Source organism: Stegastes partitus, unplaced genomic scaffold (assembly GCF_000690725.1).
Source record: "Stegastes partitus isolate 25-593 unplaced genomic scaffold, Stegastes_partitus-1.0.2 Scaffold1336, whole genome shotgun sequence".
NCBI classification, from domain to species: domain Eukaryota; kingdom Metazoa; phylum Chordata; class Actinopteri; family Pomacentridae; genus Stegastes; species Stegastes partitus.
Genome location: NW_007579067.1, coordinates 25,377 through 45,361, shown reverse-complemented (window position 1 = coordinate 45,361; position 19,985 = coordinate 25,377). Strand labels below are relative to the sequence as shown.

At 42.6% G+C, this 19,985-nt stretch overlaps 1 protein-coding gene across 1 annotated transcript in view; it reads right to left on the bottom strand.

Annotated features, from left to right (window-relative positions):
* LOC103369831 (plasma membrane calcium-transporting ATPase 1-like) overlaps positions 1-19,985 on the bottom strand; it is a gene marked incomplete at its 5' end in the record, with an annotated part of 49,169 nt that overhangs the window by 16,279 nt on the left and 12,905 nt on the right. Inside the window, 11 exons of the mRNA XM_008298657.1 lie at positions 1,037-1,144; positions 2,527-2,738; positions 2,841-3,054; positions 6,520-6,711; positions 9,719-9,825; positions 10,435-10,522; positions 11,131-11,310; positions 15,755-15,992; positions 16,139-16,380; positions 17,720-17,962; positions 18,082-18,296. Coding sequence (XP_008296879.1) covers positions 1,037-1,144; positions 2,527-2,738; positions 2,841-3,054; positions 6,520-6,711; positions 9,719-9,825; positions 10,435-10,522; positions 11,131-11,310; positions 15,755-15,992; positions 16,139-16,380; positions 17,720-17,962; positions 18,082-18,296 — 2,039 coding nt within the window. The remainder of the gene's footprint in view (positions 1-1,036; positions 1,145-2,526; positions 2,739-2,840; positions 3,055-6,519; positions 6,712-9,718; positions 9,826-10,434; positions 10,523-11,130; positions 11,311-15,754; positions 15,993-16,138; positions 16,381-17,719; positions 17,963-18,081; positions 18,297-19,985) is intronic.

Genomic DNA, 19,985 nt, shown 5'->3' with positions numbered 1-19,985 from the left:
GTTGAGTCAGTCATGGAGAATCAGTGTGTGCTCAGGAGCTCAGATATATTTTTGTTTGACAGGATCTGGCATATATAAGAACTGTTGTAGAAAAGAAAAAGGACTTAAAGGATAAAAAACGAGGACTATTACTTTAGTGAGTAAATCCTGCACAGTGTAATCAGTTCTATGCTCACATACTTTATGTTATTATTACCAACATACTCATCTGATGAAGCTGTATATTGATTTTACATTGTATTGTATTTCATATACTATTGAACTGCTGTTGAACTGTTGTTTGTTCACTGTTTAATTAAAGGTGGAGTCTGTGATTCTGCACTGATTCGTGTTGTGCGGATCAGTCTGACCCACTTTGCTACGTGTACAGATTTTTTTTAGCGCACACAGAACAAACAGCTCGCAGACTGTGAGGAGACATTCAGAGAAATTGACAAAATGTGTCTTGGATCAGTGTCGCTGACTCCACCTTTAAAGGAGAAGAGAGACACACCCAGCCGCCTACTGCAGCTGCACATCAGCTTTTTATATCTCTGTCACCTCCTCCCTCAGTCTGCGAGAAACAAAAGGCGCTTTACCTCTAAAATAAACCACAGAGCTCAGATCAGTCTGTTTCTGTCAGCGTCTTTCTGTCTCTGTGTTCTCAGCCTCTGCCCTCCAACTGAACCCAGCAGGCCTCTCATGACTGAACTTTTTCCTCTATATTATAACATATGCTTTCTAAGCTGTGTGTGCCAACTGGATAATGCATATGAGGGTGTGAGTATCCACAGAGGGACTGACACGCTGGGTTTGTTTTCCCCCGGTGTTCGTAAACAGGAGTCGCACTGCTTTCATGTGCTGAGCTCATTACCATGGCAATGGTCGTGATGGCAACGCTGCAGCAGTGTGACAGGCAACAGTTTGCTGCCACAAACCTCATGTATCCACCTCTTCATCCCCTCCTCGGCACACGCCGTTTGTTCTCAGAAGTCAGGCTGGTATTTCATGTTGGGCTGTTTGTTCAGAGCAGAAACACCTGTGGTTTCGGTCTCACCTGTCCCCACAGCAGCTCCCCCACACCGATGAACACACACCACAGCCACTGCTCGATGGACAGAGCTGTGCAGGAGAACGGCTTCCCTCCGAACTGAACGATGATGATCTGTGGACGAAAAGAAACTCTGAGTGTACAGTCTTAAAGGATGAATCTGGTAACGTTTCATACTGTTTTCTTGCCAACAGAACTAACAATGATGCCCCTAAAAAGGACCGTCTGTGTGTCCACAGCCGGACACGTCCTGTTCCTCTGTGCTACAGAGCTTCACTGTTGTCTGAAAATAATGAAATACATAAAAGTGAGCCACAGTGTTAAACTGAGCACCTGCTCCTTCATTACCACCAACACGTACAGTTCACTGTAATTTATTTTTGACTCATTCAGTCACACTTCTCTGCTGCTGCAAATACTCACTTCAGCTCCAAATACGTGTTAATCCGCAACTGAAAGTAGTCCTCAACAAACGCAGTACTTCTCCTTGTTTGCTCAACGCTGCATTGATGTGTTTTAGGAAATATTTGAAGTACTTGTGAGCTGTTGAAAGATGTGCGACTGCAGCGCTAACCGGTGCCACAGACGGGGCAGGGAGCGCATTAAACATTAAGAGACGTTGCTGGTTTTGACTCCGAGAAACGCTTTGCAGTTCTTTGTTCAGTTCACATCATCAAAATGAATCACATTAAAACCGGGATTGAAACTTTTATCATCCTTTTTTTTAAGCGCTACAGAAATGTATAACTGTCTCTTTGTTTAATTTTTAATTGCCCATGAATGGGTTGTTGCTTCAGAATTTCAGTTTTCAAAAAGGTATTTGAAGGCTGCTGCTGCGTTTAATCCGAACAACAACAACACACGTTGTCCTGAAGCTGGAGTCTGAGCGCTGCTCACACGCGTCTCCAAACCCTGTAAAATAGGCTAGCTGTAAATTATGCATGCTCAGATGCGCATCATAATTCGTAATGAAGTTGTGTGACTGGGTCCGTGAATCCAGACGACTCCCCTGGGAGTTACTGGTACAAACCAACAACACGCACAAAGCAACGAAATAGAAAATTTGAATAATTTTTAACCAAAATGTGGACAACATTTGTGAAAAGCTGATCAGCCTCTGACCTCAGGCCGACGACCATCAGCCCTGTGTAGGAGGCCGTCGCTCATCATTGGCTGTACCATGGTGGTAAGTAAGGAGGGTTTTTAATAGTATTTTCTTTTTGTTTGTCCCCTCTTCCTTCTTTTTATATGCTCATTATTATTTCTATATTTATACTGTACTGAGAGTTTTTTATCCTTATTGTAAGTACCAACACAATTTTGCATCTTATTTCTTCTGCCAGTATAATTTGCACATTAGTTTCCTCATTTTTTTGAAGTGTAACATGTGTGAGCTACTGAATACCTTGAATATTCCCAGCAGGATGAATAAAATATCCATCCATCCATCCATCCATCCATCCATCCATCCATCCATCCATGACAGCATAATTTACCTGCAGGATGAAGGTTCCCAGTACGACGCTGCAGAAGATGGGGTTCTTGTAGATGCCCTCGAACACGTTTCTCTCTCCGTGGATCTTCCTGGCGTTGATTTCGTTGAAAAGCTGCATCATGACGAACACGTTGAAAACAATGGTATAGTGCTCTGACGGCGGGGAGTGCAGGGGGGCGTTGCGGCCGCTGTCGATGTCGAAAAACTTCTCACCTGAGAAAAAATGGCAGAAAAGAACAACAGAGTGGATTTAAAACATTCTATAATTACACACAGATCTCCCCAAACACGTAAGCAGGTTTCCCCTGAACTCACCAGCAAAGAGCAGGGTAAAGATGATGACGAGCTGGAACACAGCGTGGCCCAGGATGTTCTTCATCATGGTCCTGGAGATGAGAGGCTTGTCGCGGCCGTATGGTTTACGTAGCAGCAGAGACTCGGTGGGCGGTTCGGTGGCCAGAGCGAGAGAAGCCAGAGTGTCCATGATGAGGTTGACCCAGAGCATCTGCACGGCCTTCAGGGGAGAGTCCTGCAGGACGAGGAGCACACGCCAGCAGGTTAGTCTTACTCTTTTTTTTTTATTGCTTCCACTCGTTGACAAATTGAACATGTGGCGACATGTGACGTGAGCAAATCATTCTTTTTATATTGAATCATTTTCAACCTGCTAAATTGCTTCACTTCAGTTCCCCCAGAGAATATGTGTGTCTTTGAATAGGCTTTCCTGCAATTGCATCACATTTAGCGTTAGCACACAGTGAGAGCATCACTTGACGATGAAGCGACATCTGCAGCTCCTGGTGTGATCTGCTGTTAGACTCCTTTTAGAGCCACACAGAACATTCCTGCACATTTAGGCTGCGCATCCTCAGCAGACCTCCACTGGGCATGAGAGACGTTCTGAGACGTGTTTCTCCTTTTTTAGGTTCTTCTGGTAAAAAAACACTAAACAAAAACCTGTTATTATGAATAGTAAATATTCTCCTAAAGATGCAAAATTGTCCTGTTTTTAAAACATGGAGGAACTCTATCGAGGAGATTAAACATCGTTTTAAAAGTGTACATAAATATAAAACAAAATATTCAGTCTAGTCCATTTTACACATTCTTTTCTTGTCAAAGGTCTACTGTGGCTGGTCGGTTTTAAACGTCTGTGTAGGTTCATTTACATTTTATTAGACAGTGTAAACAGATATTTCCCTCCTTCTCTCAGTCTGTCATGTCTCTGTAATTACATCCGCGCTGTGTGTGCGTTAACACAAAGAACAATGAAATGCATCGCTGAGAAATAACTGTCAATAATAACAGGCAATTACTCTACATCTTTGAATTTTCATGGGCCAGTGATTAAAACTGTGTCCTCTGCTGGAGCCATTTAATCAATTGGATGTGCTGGAAATAATTTTGTCTGTGTCCTCACAAATTTCATGGAGTTTTATTTCTGGAGATATTGAACCCTGAAAATGGCTTCGCAGTCATTTTTTTGAGGGTGACAATACAAATAATCAGTTTCCAAACATGTGAATCCAGAATTCAGCCAAATTATTTTACAGAACTTAGTTTTGGGTCCCTAATAACAAATGAGTAAACTCAAACAAAAAACAATCACAATCCGAGCCAGAGCATCGACACTGCTTTCTGAAACAACACGACTCGGCAGAGAACAGCAGCAGCGACTGTCGATGTTCCTCAGCTGGACAGGCGCTACAATTTTCTCTTTAAAACTTTCCACCGTTGTTGTGGTGATTCTAAACTTAATGCTGTCCTCCCGTCACAGATGTGCAGCGCTGGTTTTGAAGAATGTGTACGAGCCCAGAAGGAACACAGTCCTCGGAGGCACACATGAATGCAGAGTTACAGTGAGCGTATTGGCAGCCGTGTACCGCATCATTATGAGCAGCACAATAACCAGTTTAATCATCGTGTGTCTGGACTCATTGGCTTGACTGATTTAAACGCATAAAAATGCAGGGAAAAGCATTTGCACACACACACACACACACACACTCCTCAGTGGACGCCCCTGGGTCCATCCTCTGTGTGCACAACAAAGACATAAATCAGCCCTTAATGATCTGTGCCAACATTTCAGCAGCCGAACAGAAAGCGAGCGCCGGATGATCAGTGAGTATAAACGCAGCGCAGAGACCACAGACCTGCTGAGTCCCTGCTATATTTCAGGATTATGATGGTGACGTGTTGCCATGGTTTCAGGCTGAATCTTAGCCTACTTTGTGTTCTGTGCTCCGTAGAAGAGTTAGTTATCTGTCCTGCCAGCTGTGAGCCTTTCAATTAATACACAGCCCCGAGATTTCTTCTTTATTGTGTCAGGAGTTCAGTTTCCTGATTAGGGACACATTATGAAACAAAGAAGATGTGACACGACCACCTCGCCTCCTCGCAGCGCTCAGACGGCCGCACCGAACCCACAAACCGCTCTCTGTTTTCTCCTTTCTGTGGGTATTTGATCAGAGCTTTGCAGATGTTTCCAGAGTGAGTGAGCCGACGCATCAAACACCGCAGCGCATCTCAGGATTGAATTCATCGATCAAAACACAAGCTTCAGGTATTCAAACAAACATTCTCAAAAAGTGTGTTAACTGTACAGTCAAAATGACGTCTGAGCTGCTTTAGACATCTGAATTTTAGATCAAAACACTCCATCGAGGCAAATGTTTCCCGCTCAGTGCGTTACTAGTCTGTACACAGCATCGAGCTGCCTGATAAAACTGATGTTCTGCTGAGTTTGTGCGACATAAAAAACAGGCGTTTTCCAGCAGGAGACTTGAACAACTCTGTTTGGAAAGAATGAATCTTTCTAGAATAATTTGGGTGCATCTGCAGCGAAAATCATTTTTAGTGTAAACCAGTTAGGAACCTTTCTCGCATGGTGTAACACTGACAAAGACGTGAGATAGTTTTTATCTTTGGATGTCATCCAGAACTCTGTGCTGTTGATCTAAATAGTCAAACTAATCAGTTGTGTTGCCTTCATACGAACAGCTGGAGCTGCCTGACTACCAACAAAGCGATGATTATTTGGATCAATATTGCGATCACAATTATTTATCACAGTTTTCATTCATTGATTTCAGAGACAGAACAAATACAGCTCTGCTTCCACTGCATGCTGTGCTACATTCCTGCTCATGTAAAAATCTGCATCAAAATCAGACTTTAAATAATCTTCAGCTGAATTCAAAGCATCTCCTGGAGGATAAATAGAATTTAAATTGGACCCTGAAGTCGTCACTGGCTGAACATCTGCTTATCTACAGACACTACAGTTAACAGATGTTCCCTAAACGCCTCACAGTCATCAGTAGAAGCTGTTCATAATATAAGATGAGAAAATATGTTGACAACAGTCCAAAGGAAACCACTACCTTTATGATAATGACGTAGACTCTGCAGACAACATGCAACCTAAACCTGAGAATGAATTCGTAAACTAGATAAATTTCTTTCCGTTCTGATATGAACTCAGGTCAATAAAAACAGGTCGTAATTACTTTTCTATGTCATTTAAATAATGACAGGATGCTCTCAGGCCTGTTTCACAGCCAGTCATGCATTAAAAAGTGAACACGATCAGTCCATTATCAGCAAATTGAAGCTTTTTTTTTTTCAAGAGAGTTATTTGAAAAAAAACAAAAAAACCTGTTTACTAGAAAATGAACACAAATGTGAAATAAGAATTTGGATTTCCTGAAGCTGACATTTTACTTTGATTAAAGGATTTCATGCTGAGTTTATTCTGATACCGGCAGCTCTGGACTTTCATAAAAACACCAGATACCAGCTGTAACCCTGACTAGTCACTTATGAAAAACATGTGAAGCAACTGACTGGCTTCAGTTTGAATGTGTAACATCTCCCAACTGTTGATGAGATTAAGTTTTAACATCCTATTAATAAGGCGACACTGACCGACCTGTCTGTGGTTATTTAGACTCATCCTGTGACGACTGATATCAACATATTAATTTCAGACCTGAGTGATGCAGGCGCCGGTGAACGCCACGATCACGGCCACCACGTTGACGGTGAGCTGGAACTGCAGGAACTTGGAGATGCTGTCGTAGACGTTTCTGCCCCACATGACGGCCTTGACAATACTGGTGAAGTTGTCGTCAGTCAGGATGATGTCAGACGCTTCTTTGGCCACATCTGTGCCGGCGATTCCCTGATAGGAAGCAGAGAGAGACGATCAGGTGGAAAATCAGAGCAACCAGTCAGCAGCTGGTTCAGCGTGACGACCTTCTGAGTGTCTGACAGTCGCTGAATCCCATGAAAAGAGCCACAGCGGCAAAGAATTGATTGCTCATCTCAACCTTGAGAACACGTGCAAAAAGCGACACAATGTTAAATTACACTACGTATTTGTGAGCTGCTTTAAAGATTCACATCTCTGGTACGAGGAAAAGTGCTTGAGTCAAGTGAAACAAACCAGGTGGGGAAGTCAGAAAGAACTGAGACGAGCTGACAGGTCAGTCCAGAGCCCCACATCCCACAGACATTAGACTGCTGCAGTTCTGCTGTTGAAACTATGATCCATCCCATAATATTGATGCTCAGAGCTGGTTATAGGAAAAATGGTGCTGAACAGAAACAGTTTTAGTCTTGAACACCTGGATGGATGTAAAACTGATTTGGTTGCAGTTTTTACCAGAACTCAAATGTGTGTTTTTTTCTTTTTTTTAGCCCTGAAGATTTCATTTCTATTCCCTGAAATGATAAATTTAATTATAGATTTGGACCCACATCGATGTACTTTCAAGTGCACAGAGTTGAGTTCGAGAGGTGGACGAGTGATTATCTTTCAGTGAGTTGAATGTGGCTGCTTCCAGTCTCGCCTGCAGGAGAAAGCTGCTGTTCTCCAGAAGTAAAACCTCAGCATCAATATTCTGCTGAACTTGCTGAGCAGTATGACAGGTACCAGGGAGAGGAGGCAGAAAGTCCACATGCTCAGCTTCAGAGTTGGAACTGTTTGTCTGAAAAAATAAATTCTGTAGGCTGTTTTTCACCTCATGTTCAAGCGGAGAACAATGCAGCCGACGGCCACTAGGAGATTCAAGTTTAAACCCACGTTTCAGCATAATGCCGCTAAAGTGCCAAAGCTCTGAGAGGAAATATTCTGTACCGCTGAGCTGAGGCAGTGATTAAAATAAAACAGAGTCAGTCTTGTGTTAACAGTAACTGTAAAGAAGCTGCTGCGTCTCTATGCGCAGCCAGACTCTCCCAAACAGATGGAGCTGTATTGCTCTCTGTTTTCCAGCTAAACAGGCGATAATTGAACAGGGACACAAACTGAAAACATTCCAAATGGGACATATTCTGACTGAAAGGTCACTGCTTTAAATCCTCAGATCGCTGCTGTGATGATACGGCTCAGCAGCGTGAAGGAGGCGCTGGCGTTCGGATGACTTTCCTCAGTAAATAAAGGTCACAACAACACACAGGAGTCGGTGGATGTTAATGAGCTTCACGGTTCTGTTGTGTGTTTTAATCGATCGGTGTCGGTGATAACATCAGCCGATCAGCCGCTCAGTGGAGATCTCTATGTTCTGAAGCCAGTTTCACACTTTCAATGAACAAATGAGCTCCAGCAGCTGATTCATTCATTAATGACAGTCAAAGTATTCATTCGGTCTCAGCAGCGCTTCTGAGATAAACCAGAAGCTTTGACTGCATTTCAGCCTTTAAACCCTCACAGATCACAAACCCCGTCCTCACAGGCTGTCATGTCATGAATCAGTCATTTTTCAAACTATGCTGGTTCCTCACAAGTGTCATCATTTGGCATATAAATCCTCCACCTGTTGTAGGCAAGTTCTTATGAGAACCATCAACAAACTGTACACAGCAAATTAATGAAAAGAGAGAGAGTTTGTGATGCAGGGAGTCTTAGCTGGGTCTTAAAATATGTACAACGAAAACATTTTCATTGATTTGGTATTTGGGCTTTTTTTCATTTTTTCACATTTATTTGGGAATACCTAAACATCTGACACCACAGTTCCCATCACGCTTTGGGGGTAAACAGAAAGTGTCACAAGGCGGCTGTCTTTAACCTGCTAAATCACCATGGCAACTGATGCTGCACAGCTAGATCACCATGGTAACTGATGCTGCACAGCTCGATCGCCATGGTAACTGATGCTGCACAGCTCGATCGCCATGGTAACTGATGCTGCACAGCTAACCTGCTCTGGAGGAGGCTCTGTTCACAGTTCAGGATGTAAATTGGCTGTAAGAAGCGTCTCTCTTTCACCAGTTCCACGACTGAATGATACAGATTCTCAGAGGTTTTCTCTGTGGAAAAAAATTCACTGAACAAAGCTGCGCAGGTACAGCAGGATACCTGTATGTTGCCATAGGAACCTACATGAATTAGTTAATTAATTTCACTTTGGTTTGTGTAAAAACTAAATTTATTTCCCCATTTATTTCATTATGGGACAGAGTCAGACTTAATTGTTTATGTTTAAATGAATGAAGGTAAAAAAGAGCTCCACTGCTCTCCATATTAACAGCCTGTTCCTGATTGAAGGAGGCAGCACACAATCTCAGTGGCATCTCTTCTGGAGCGCGCTCAGAGCAGCTAAAACTGTACAGAATTATTATTACTGAAAGTATCTAAATAACGTTTGCAGGTCATCTTTAATGAGTCTGCTAATGCTTTTTTTACAGTAAAAATGAAGAAAGACTGACAGATGTATGGATTGTAAGAATGTTCAAAATCACTGTGATGCTTTGGAGAACTGAGAGCAGGGTTCAGGATTTGGTCGTGGTAGCGAGACATTGTTTAATTTATAAGACAAGAGTACAAGTGTAAAACTATAAAAGAAGCAGAATAAGTCCTGTGTGCCGATCTGCAGAAAACAAAGGCAGTAACAGACTTGGACCCCACTGATGAGCTGAGGCAGCCAAGCTCAGCGTTGACTGATTTATTATTCCATTTCACAGCTATCTTAATGAATCCACGGCATTAAACTCAAGACTTATTGTGGATGGCGCTCAGAGAAAATACCTATTTCATGGCTGCATTAGAAATGTAATTAAGTTAAAGGTTTATTTTTTTCTTTTGGTAATGATGCAGAGAGAAACTGAAGCAGCAGATGAGCGACGCAGCGGAGAGCTGTGGAACAAAGACGACTAAAATAAAAGGTGAAAAACGAAGCGTTAGTTACCATGGCAAAGCCAACATCAGCTTTCTTGAGGGCAGGACCGTCGTTGGTGCCGTCTCCTGTCACTGCCACCACCTGTCGGGTTTCACCCACTGTGCTGTCAATGATGCCTGATCAGCAGAAACAGAACAAGAATCTCAGTTCCACTAAGTCAGAACATTTTAGGACACATGGAACGTTCATTTACTGTTGCTTAGTCGCAGTTTGACCAGATGATATTTAGTGTACGACTACATGTAGCTCATCTTGTGCAGCAGGACGAGGTAACGTGACAGCAGTGATCCAGCATGTTAACAAATACACATCCAACTACATTAACTCTGCCGATGGGTTTGAAAGGCAGCTTGTCTTTACAAAATCACCCAAATCACAAAATTAATCAGAGCCAGAAACTGTAGAAGCAGAAACAATCGGCAGACTTTGAACATTTAGAGGATACTTGAACTACTTCTCTGTATGCCAGTGTTGGTAAAACCTGTGGACACGTGGAAACATGTTTGTCCTGTTGATTCCATTTTATTACACAAATCAATAATTATAGAAATGCAGCTTTAGTTTGTTCTTTTCTTATGATTCCTGTCACTGCAATTGTGTCACACAGCACAGAATACATTTCTCAGTTCTCTCTCCTAGTCATGGTTCTGCAAGACTTTATATTGCAGTGAAAAATGAGTCCACAGTGAGAACAAAGAGTTAAGTCTCTGTCAGAATGAACCCACCTTTGACCAGAGTGTGCTTGTCTGTTGGTGATGAACGAGCCAGAACGCGCAGTTTGGGCCAAACTTTATCCAGACGCTCCTGTTCCACCTAGAAAAGAAGCAATAAAAGATTTTTTTACACAACAAATTTTATACCAAATATACTATTATTTGTACAGACAGGCCTGCCGTAGATTAACCAGTACCTCCTTAGTTACCAGAGTTTTCCAGCATAGACGAGAAACTTTTACTTTTGCAAACAAAGCAATAAATAACTTTGAGTAAAGGACGATTAGTGTGGGCTACCACTTAATCTGCTGCAAATCTAAACCTACAAATAGACTGAGTTCAGCTTGTATCAGGTATATGGTATCAGTTTATATGTTGGCTGATAAGTAAGATGAAAAAATGTGGTACAGAAATACAAAACTGGATCTGAAGTGACATACAAGCAAAAAGACAAATCCTGTCATGACTCTGTTGTAGGCAGCTTGGACCGTGCTGCTTTCTACAGCCAACACTGCTGAACTCTAATGGGATGGATCTCTGGATGTAAAAGTAGTCGTGGAAGTTTCTACTAGGATGTTCTCTCCACTGAGCTGTGATTTGATTGAGGTTCACTTGTTTTGGTTGTATTTTGGAGTCAACCTGTGGTCGAAGATGGAGGTGGGCTACAGCAAACTGGAGTAAAACGAATATATTTGGAACTGGTCTCACCTCTCCTCTGTCGTTTCTGATCTGCCGGTTGAACTCTTTGCCCTCCAGACAGAGGAAGTCCTCGCCGGGTAGCAGGATGCCACACTTGGTAGCGATGGCGCGGGCAGTGTTGATGTTGTCTCCGGTCACCATGCGAACAGTGATGCCTGCACGCTGACACTTGGAGATGGCTTCAGGCACCTGGAGGAGCGCCACAACAGAGGAAACCTTTCACTTTAAAGATACCGGAGGGATGACAGAGACACTTGTCAGCTTCTCGGTTTAAAAATGACTTTGAAGCCTAAAGGTAGCAAGCAAGTGTATTTCTACAGCGCCTTATCATACAAAGAGGTTATTCAAAGTGCTTTACAGGTAAAACATTAAAACATCAAAATGCAGCAGAGCAAAACTGAATTATTCAATTTCCATAATTCCCAAACAGCACAGACAAGCTGAATAAGGTGCACTCAAATTGTATAGAACAGTCAAAACTGATAAAAATGAAGTGAATAAAAGTGCAGGTGCGTAGAGTTTGTAAAGGGAACAGCTGTCTTTAGCTAACCTTAAAGAACGGCTACAGCTGTATGACGGCTAAACATCATGCCACCGTGTCTGCTCTGAACTCAGACCAGAACTGACCTGCAGATCTTAGAGACCTTCAGCAAACACATCTGACATATTTTAATCCCATTCAGAGTTACACACTCCTCAATAAGACCATCAGACATCATCAGACATGCAGCTCATTCAAAATGCTGCTGCTGGAATAGAGACCAACAGAAGAAGAAAGAACACATCTCTCTGATTCTTAGATCTCTGCACTGCTTCCAGTTAAATACAGAACTGAACTGAAGGTTCTGTCTGTAAGCCAGTCGTCCACTCTACAGGTAATAAGAGCACGCGTGAGTTTATCCAAATCTTGTTGGACACCGAGTTGCTCAGTTTGTTTTAAATGCCAGTGTGAGGATTTAGTCTCAGCTTTGATGTGGCTGCTGAATTTAGATCTTCATCAATGATGAAACCGGCGCGACTCATCCTGTAGCAGCAGCAGCAGCAGCAGCAGCAGGTTCTACCTGAGAACCCACTTATGTTCATCTCATCCTGACTGAGAGCTCACTCATCTCCATCTGTGGGAGTGGATGGAGTGAATAGAAAGAGGCTTCCACAGACATTTGTGAAGAGTCTACGGTGACCTCACGGCTGCTGCTTCCTCTGTTTAACTCGACTGATACGATCGGACACCTGACAGAGACAAAGGCTTCTGTGTGCCGGACTCCACATACAGACGTGACTCATGCAGAGGGAGGCTGGACCTCAGTGAGCACAGTCACAAACTCTAAGGCCACACACACCTGCTCTGTTGTGGAGCCTCAATAGTGATGTGCAACATCAGCATAATAACTTTGTGGTGGACATGAAGCTAGAGAGACACTCTGCATGCAGACTCTGGAGGGGGATTTCTTTGATCACCAAAAACAAACAGGTCATCAGCTCTTCAGGATGTTGGCCTTCTGCCTTTTGGCCTCAGTGTTTCAGCATGCTGTGCACAGCTTTGGCAATCTGAGTTTGAGTTTAAGAGGATAGCCCTTTGAGATACAGCATCTCGTTTTCAGGATGGTCCTAAAATACAAATATAAAATACATACAGACACAGCTTTATGTAACAAACACTACAAATACACCAACACAGACAGCTCGCTCACCCTCTCCACCCCCAGACCGGAGCTACTGAGAGAAAAATCAGTTACAAAGACCTAGATAATGCAACTATTGCATCAGCATCTGAAGCAGTCTGATTCCTGATTATCTGAACACTAATGAGCTAAAAATTGAAAGTCAAGCAGATTAAAAGCAAACAGGTCGCTTTGGGATGAGAAAGTAAAGATGAGCTGCAGCAGCGAAAAGACCTGATAGATCTTAGGAACAGACGAAGATTATTCCAGACAGAAGGAGCTTTGTATTCAAACGACCTGCGTCCATCTTCTTTGAAAATTCTTGGGACAAAGAAAAGGGATGTAGCAGACATCTGAGTACATATGAAGATCTACAGAAACTGTTTCAAACAGGAAGGACAGTTGAAAAAACATACCCGAGAATACACCAGTTTATTCATTTGTTCTAGATTTAGGCAGCAACCAGTGAAGCGATCCGTACAAGAGAAGATGGTGAGTGTATACGGACACCTCAAACCAAACGTACATAGAATAGAGAATTAAACACATTAGGACGTCTATGTTCAGAGTCAGAGATAATTATTAGGCCACTGTGAGCTTCCTCTGACTTTGTGGTTGTTGGTAGAGCTACACTGCATTTTCTTCAGTTTGTTAAAAACAATGTTTTTCTGACTCCAAGCCGGTTAGCGTCGGCTCTCTGTTGTTTCCTTCTTTGGTAAAGATGGCTGTGTTCACGTCACCTCATAGTTCTTCTCTTTTAAGTGTTGCTGAGTGATAATTTACTTAATTTACTGTATTCAGGCACAAACTAACGGTAACTCATAAAATGTATTCGACCATCTAGTGTGAAATGTAAAAATGTTTACAGTTTGTCTTTTAGAAGATGCTGTAATTATTAAGTAATCATGATAAAATTCTAACAACATGGTCACAGTTAAAGGTCTCTATGTAAAGACAACAGCAGCCGGTCTAACCAGTGTCTCCTCTGCTGGATATCACGTGGTTCTATCGTAACTGTACAGACAGAAGAAAGGTTTGGTATTTGGATTTGCTGACTTGAGTTGCTTTACTAAATAGTTGGAAACTGAAGAGAGGTGTGCCCTGACATGAGTGTCTTGGCCTTTTGGTCAGGGAGCTGATCATTAATGCACTGGGCTGAGGGCTGAACGAGTCCTTATACAGCTACAGGATGTGTTCAAAGTCCTTGCTGTTACAGTTAGAAACATGATGCCTGAGAATCTGAACAGAGAAGACATAAAGTGAGGAGATAAACATCGAGCTGCTGATTGACTCCTGCTGCTCGGCAGGTATTTCCATCCTGTCGGTGATCTTTGTGCTCTGACATTAAAGCAGCAGGCAGCAGCAGTGACGCTCTCTGAGCTTCATTTCAGGCATCGTTTAGCACCACAGAGCATCTGGACTCTGCACACCTGACCAGGAAGTCTGGATGTTGGTCGTCTTCCTTATGACTCTAACATAACATAATATAATCATAAGCAGCCTGTCAGATTAGTTCAGTTAATCTGCAAATGTAGAAGATTTTAGCTCCGTGTTCTCTCTCTTCTTACACGTTCTTTCAGCCAAACTCATTTTTGTACCAGAAAAAAAACAAGCTGCAGACACCAAACCCTCATTATCAAGCAGATCTGCAGATACAAGACTGAAGTTTAAATGGTTTTCATTTCAATATGGGAACAGATTCGATGTAACACTGCAGGTAGCAGAAGCTCTTACTGCTGCTCGGCAAAGGAACAAAGCTATCTCTGTCATTTTACGCATGAACAACTGAGCGCAACAGTGCCAATGTTTGAGGAGCGACCTTCTGAAAGTGTGCACCATTATTCCCATTCATGCATTCATGGTGTTGAAACACAAAAACACACAAAGCATACAGAGTAGTTGGAGAGAGGATGGAGAGGCAGCTGGAAGCAGCTAAAGGGAGGTTAAGGACAGCAGGTAGGAACAGCTGGACTGTCTCTCAGTCTGCACGTTTTCACAGTTTATAGATTTTTTTACAGACACAGCAGAAATCCCTTAAATCTGTGTCATAGCAAACTGTAGTTTCTATTGATGCTCGAAGACTTTCAGTGATTTTTGAAATGTGTTTTAATCACGTTAAATTATCTTGTTTTGCATTGATGCTGTAGATTTTATTGCTGCTCTTTGTTTTTACTGTCGAGCACTTTGTAACTGTGCCATACAAACACAGTCGGTTCATGTATAGTTCAGGCTGGTAAACACAGTGACTGGACATGAAGGCAGATAAGCAATCGGAGTTATTTCTAAAGGTTTATGTTACCTTTCAGTGGGAGCTGCTTATCTCCTCCAGGTGTTTGATAAAACCACAGGTTTCCTCCATCACTGGGTCACAGCAAAACTTTAGACTGTTTTCCTCTGAATAACTTGACTTTTTTTGTTTTCATTTTTTGTTCAGTGAATAACCACAAAACTAATGCGTTGTTTTTGTTTTTATGATTTACAGCTTCAAAACTTTGTTATACTGCTGTTATACTTTTTAATAATTAACAGCATTCAGATACATCTCTGAGTTCTCTCTCCTTCTTCATGGTTGTTCTGTTTCCATACAGCTGCAGGACTTTATACTGCAGTAAAAAAAAAGCCTGCAGTGAGGAAAAATGTGTTTGTTTTTATTGTGCTTTTATTCAGATTTGTCTTTTAGTGTTTGTGTTGTACAGGTGGCTACTTTAAACTGTACAGCTCTTTGGTTTAACTGATGTTGTTTTAAATGTGCCTAATAAATACATTTTACTCGACAGGAACAAAAAACCCTCAGAACTGAAGAAGAATCAACAAAGTAGTCTGAGATGACAGATAGGATTTAGACAAACTGTCGCATCAGTAATGTTTCTCTGAAATGAATCAGAAATCTCCTCACTGACAGCTGACAGTGATAAAGCACGGTGTGGAATGACCCTGAGATCAGGGGTTCACTACTGGAGCTCTGACTGTACCTCTGGTCTGACGGGGTCCTCGATTCCCACCACGGCGATGCAGGTCAGTTCGTTGAGGATGTCGTTCTCGCTGTCCCACCCCGGCTCTCCGGCTTCGGCAGGAAAGTCCCTGTAGGCAACGCAGATGGTCCTCAGCCCGTCGCAGGCCATCGGCTCGATCACCTTACGCACCATCTCGTCGCGGTCCTTGGGCTTGAAGATGCGAGGCTGACCCTGGGCGTCCAGGATACGAGAGCATCTGGGAGGCGGGGGGAGATTATGAGGCATTAACAAACAGGTAAGAAACAGCATCCATTGTCCCTCCATCCAAACAGCCCGGCTCCCCTCAGACGGATGAATGAGGGATTAGCTCGCACAATGAGCTTACTGTGTCTCTTTTCTTACTTCCTCAGGACGATCTCTGACGCTCCTTTGCTGTACATGCGGTAGCCGCCGTCAGCGTTCTTCAGCACCGTGCTCATGGATTTGCGGGAGGAGTTGAATGTGTAAACCTTGTAGAACTTCTCTTCGGGCACCTCGTCTCTGATTGGCTGGTAGTCCCTCTTCAGCTCGAGCACCAGGCCCAGCAGAGCGCACTCCGTCTTGTTGCCCACGTGGCGAGGCAGGCCGCCTTCTTTCTCCGGAGGCTGAGGGCACACAAAGTTTGGATGTGATGTAAAAAGTAACTTTACTTATGTCTCTGGTTTTTGGAGAAGTGAACGTTTCTTTTTACACTAAACTCAGTAAACTCTCAGACACACTCAGTGAAAAGCTCTTATTCAAGCTGTTAGGATCATTTAGAGTTTTATAAGATTCATGTTAATTCAGTCAGAGAGAACACATGCAATCCTACTTTAATCAATCATACTGAGAACACTGACTTTGTTTTGCCCTTAATTTGGTGTACACATGAGTAAGCAGGACCCTTTAAACCTGGACGTTTAAAAGAGACAGCTCCAGGTCTACTTTCTACTGTATTATGTGCCAAACTGCAGCATGTTGGGATGGTGGGTGGCAGCCATGATGTGCGTCACCTGAACTCAGTCCTGACTCTGAAAATGTCTCGTGTTGATGCTGCTGCTCTTGTGTAGGCACAGTGTTAAATGTATAAGCTGCTTCCAGTTACCTAAAATACCCAAACCTGCTGAGGGTAAACAACCTGTTTTCAGGCAGGGCAGTAGGCTTCTCCTTTTTTGACTGAAGGTATTTTTTATCGTCCAATAACAGTTTTTTGGAGCTGCTCTGTGCTATGGTACATTTAGGTCAGTATGCACTCTGGTAACCCCAGTCAAGCCCTTTTTCCTTTAGTAAAAGTGAAACATACTGTACAAACAGTAAATCAACTATCTGTGCTCTGAACGAGTTTATGTCAGAACAACATAACTTTTGATTTACTCTTTATTTGTTTGGGTTGCTCTCAGTGGTTTAAGCTGAGGTTTCAGTTAAGTTAATCCTCCAGGGAATCAACACCATGTCCTAAAAAGTAACAAAAGCAAAAGTGTGTTTCTACTCTGCGATCTCTGTCTTTGTGAAGAACAGTTTCTAACCTTCAAGTGAAGCTTCTTTATTGAAAAAAGGACATTTTGTGCGGTTGTTAATTCTTCAATGTGTTTTATCTTGAGGGTCTTTTTTCTGTGACGCAGACATGAAACTGGTGAGTTTACTGTTGAAACTATGATATGTACCATTATACTGATACTCAAAGCTGGTTTAAGAAATAATGAACAAATAACAGATTAAGTCTTGGAGTGGATGCAAAGCTGATTTTAACAGAACTCAAAGGTGCTTTTCAGTTCTGAAAATTTGATGTGTCTGTTTCCTGTTCTTATGAAGTTATGAGGCTCAGAAATGATGGAAAAAAACATGTTGTATGGCTTAATTGAATGTAATAAAGTTACTACATATAAAAAATCAACTGAGGTTGGGCTCGGATTAGCGTCTGTGTTCATGTTGTTCTTTGGTGCAGCTGGACAGTGAAGGTCTCACCAGGATCTTGGTGGTGTATGCAGAGTTGATGGAGATGCTGTTGACCATCGTTTCCAGAGTCTCGGCTTTGATGGCGTCAGGTTCAGGCACGGTCTTGTAGTGTGTATCGCCGATGTAGGCCTGCACCACCGTCATGCGGTTCATGGTCAGAGTACCCGTCTTGTCGGAGCAGATAGCCGTGGCGTTGCCCATGGTCTCACAGGCGTCCAGGTGACGCACCAGGTTGTTGTCTTTCATCATTTTCTAAAAGATGCAGAACGACGCTGCTCATCAAACTTATCAAAACAACTATGACACAACTCTGAGGGCGACCATTAGTGTCACATTTGTCATAATCCCCTTCACTTGCTGTTCCTGCTCACCTTGACAGAGTAGGCCAGAGAGATGGTGACGGCGAGCGGCAGCCCCTCAGGAACAGCCACCACCAGCACCGTCACGCCGATGATGAGGAACTTGACAAAATACTGGATGTATATGGGGGTGCACTCGGCCAGCCAGGTCCGACCCTGGATCCCGAAGGTGTCAATCACAAAGTAGAGGATGAGGATGATGACGGTCAGAGCCGACATGATCAGACCTGGTTGAAACAAACACAAAGTCCCACTCAACTCAAGTAATGTTAATGATTACTGGTTACTTTCCATTAACAGTTTAACAGAGGAAAAATATTTTAACTCATAAGCCAGAAGATGAAGGACGTGCATGTCAGAGAATGTGTTGTAGATCAGCTGTAGTACCAGGTTGTTCCACCAGGTGGAGTCTCTCACTGTTTTATACTGTATCGACCAGGCGAACACTCAGACTGCGCTCAGTTCATGTTGGCAAGAAGAGCGCGTTGTGGGGCTTTGGGCAGAAACAGGCCACCATACCAGAGACGTCTGTGGTGGTTAATGACGTCTGAGCAGCGTGTACATTCTCAAAATAAGCTGGGCTTATGTTGCTACTGCTGAGTGGTTGGTGTAATTTTACTAATTTAATAATAGTAATAATATCTTTATTTATAGAGCACTTTTCATACAAAAATGTAGCTCAAAGTGCTTTCCAATTTAAAAACATAAAACAAACAAAAACAAAACACGCACATATAAACCCACGTACTTGCCCCACACATCGGGAATACTGTCTACTGTACCTAATCACACTAATGATAATAACTGATTGATAATGTTGCTGACTACTGGGTAAGGAAATTATTTAAATTTTGCATTCCTATATTGTACATACAGAGAATATAATAGCAGAAGACGTTGTAGTCATTCTAAATGTTATCCATAAACGTTTCATTGGAATGGCCAAACTTCAAGAGGCCACTGGTTTCCATACGTTTTCCTAAAAATGACCCTATGAACGACACCTTAGCTTGTTTTGTTGTGGAGGCTCTTCTAAATGTCCAGTTATTGTGAGCAGTTTGCTGAAGTAACGCCGGCAGTCAGAGTTGGTGGCTTCACAGTTAGAGAAGCACACCATGTAATCAGAATGTCTCTGGTTTGATTATGATCTTTGTTAAAAGCATAAACGTTCATGTTCTAAAATGCATTTAGCCTTTAATGTCTGGTTTCACCACCTGCTGACTGGCAACACCTGAACATATCAGGCTTAGAACAGGAACTGAATTCAGAGAAGAAAAATGCTTAAACTACAGTTATAAAGGATTACGGTTTGTATTTTAGCAAATCAGTGAGGTCTGGATGCAAACCACAGGTAGAAGAATTGATAAGTAGCCATCACACGTCAGACTGCAGTAAAAATAAGTGATGTTTTGTCTGTAGGTCAGACGACATTCTGTGTGTGTGAGACAGGTGAAAACAGGTGAAAACAGGTGAAAACAGGTGAAAACAGGTGAAATGTTCAATCCACTGCTTGTGTTTTTCTACTTCATCTCTCCTCTCAGTCACCTCCGGTCAAAGTGTTTTGGCCCAAATTCTATTTCTGTCCAGTAATTTTTACTGAAGCAGGTCTGATGCTGGTGCCCCCCTCCCGCCCTCCAATCTGTCCTGAAAGCCCCTCAGTGTATTAAGGTCAATTGAAATGACACAGAAAATACCTTCAATTCCGGGATAAATCATGTTCCCAATAAAACATCCATCCAATAAAACTGAGTGCATTTTGACCCTCAGCCTCTCAGCGTCCCCTCAGTGCCTGATCTGCTTTTAAAGGAACAGTCCCACATTTCTGGAAACGTCTCTGCTTCCCAGAGTCAGATGAGAAGATCACTTTCATCTCTGTGCAGCCAGTAAAGAGGCTGTTCTGAAGTTTATTAGCTTAG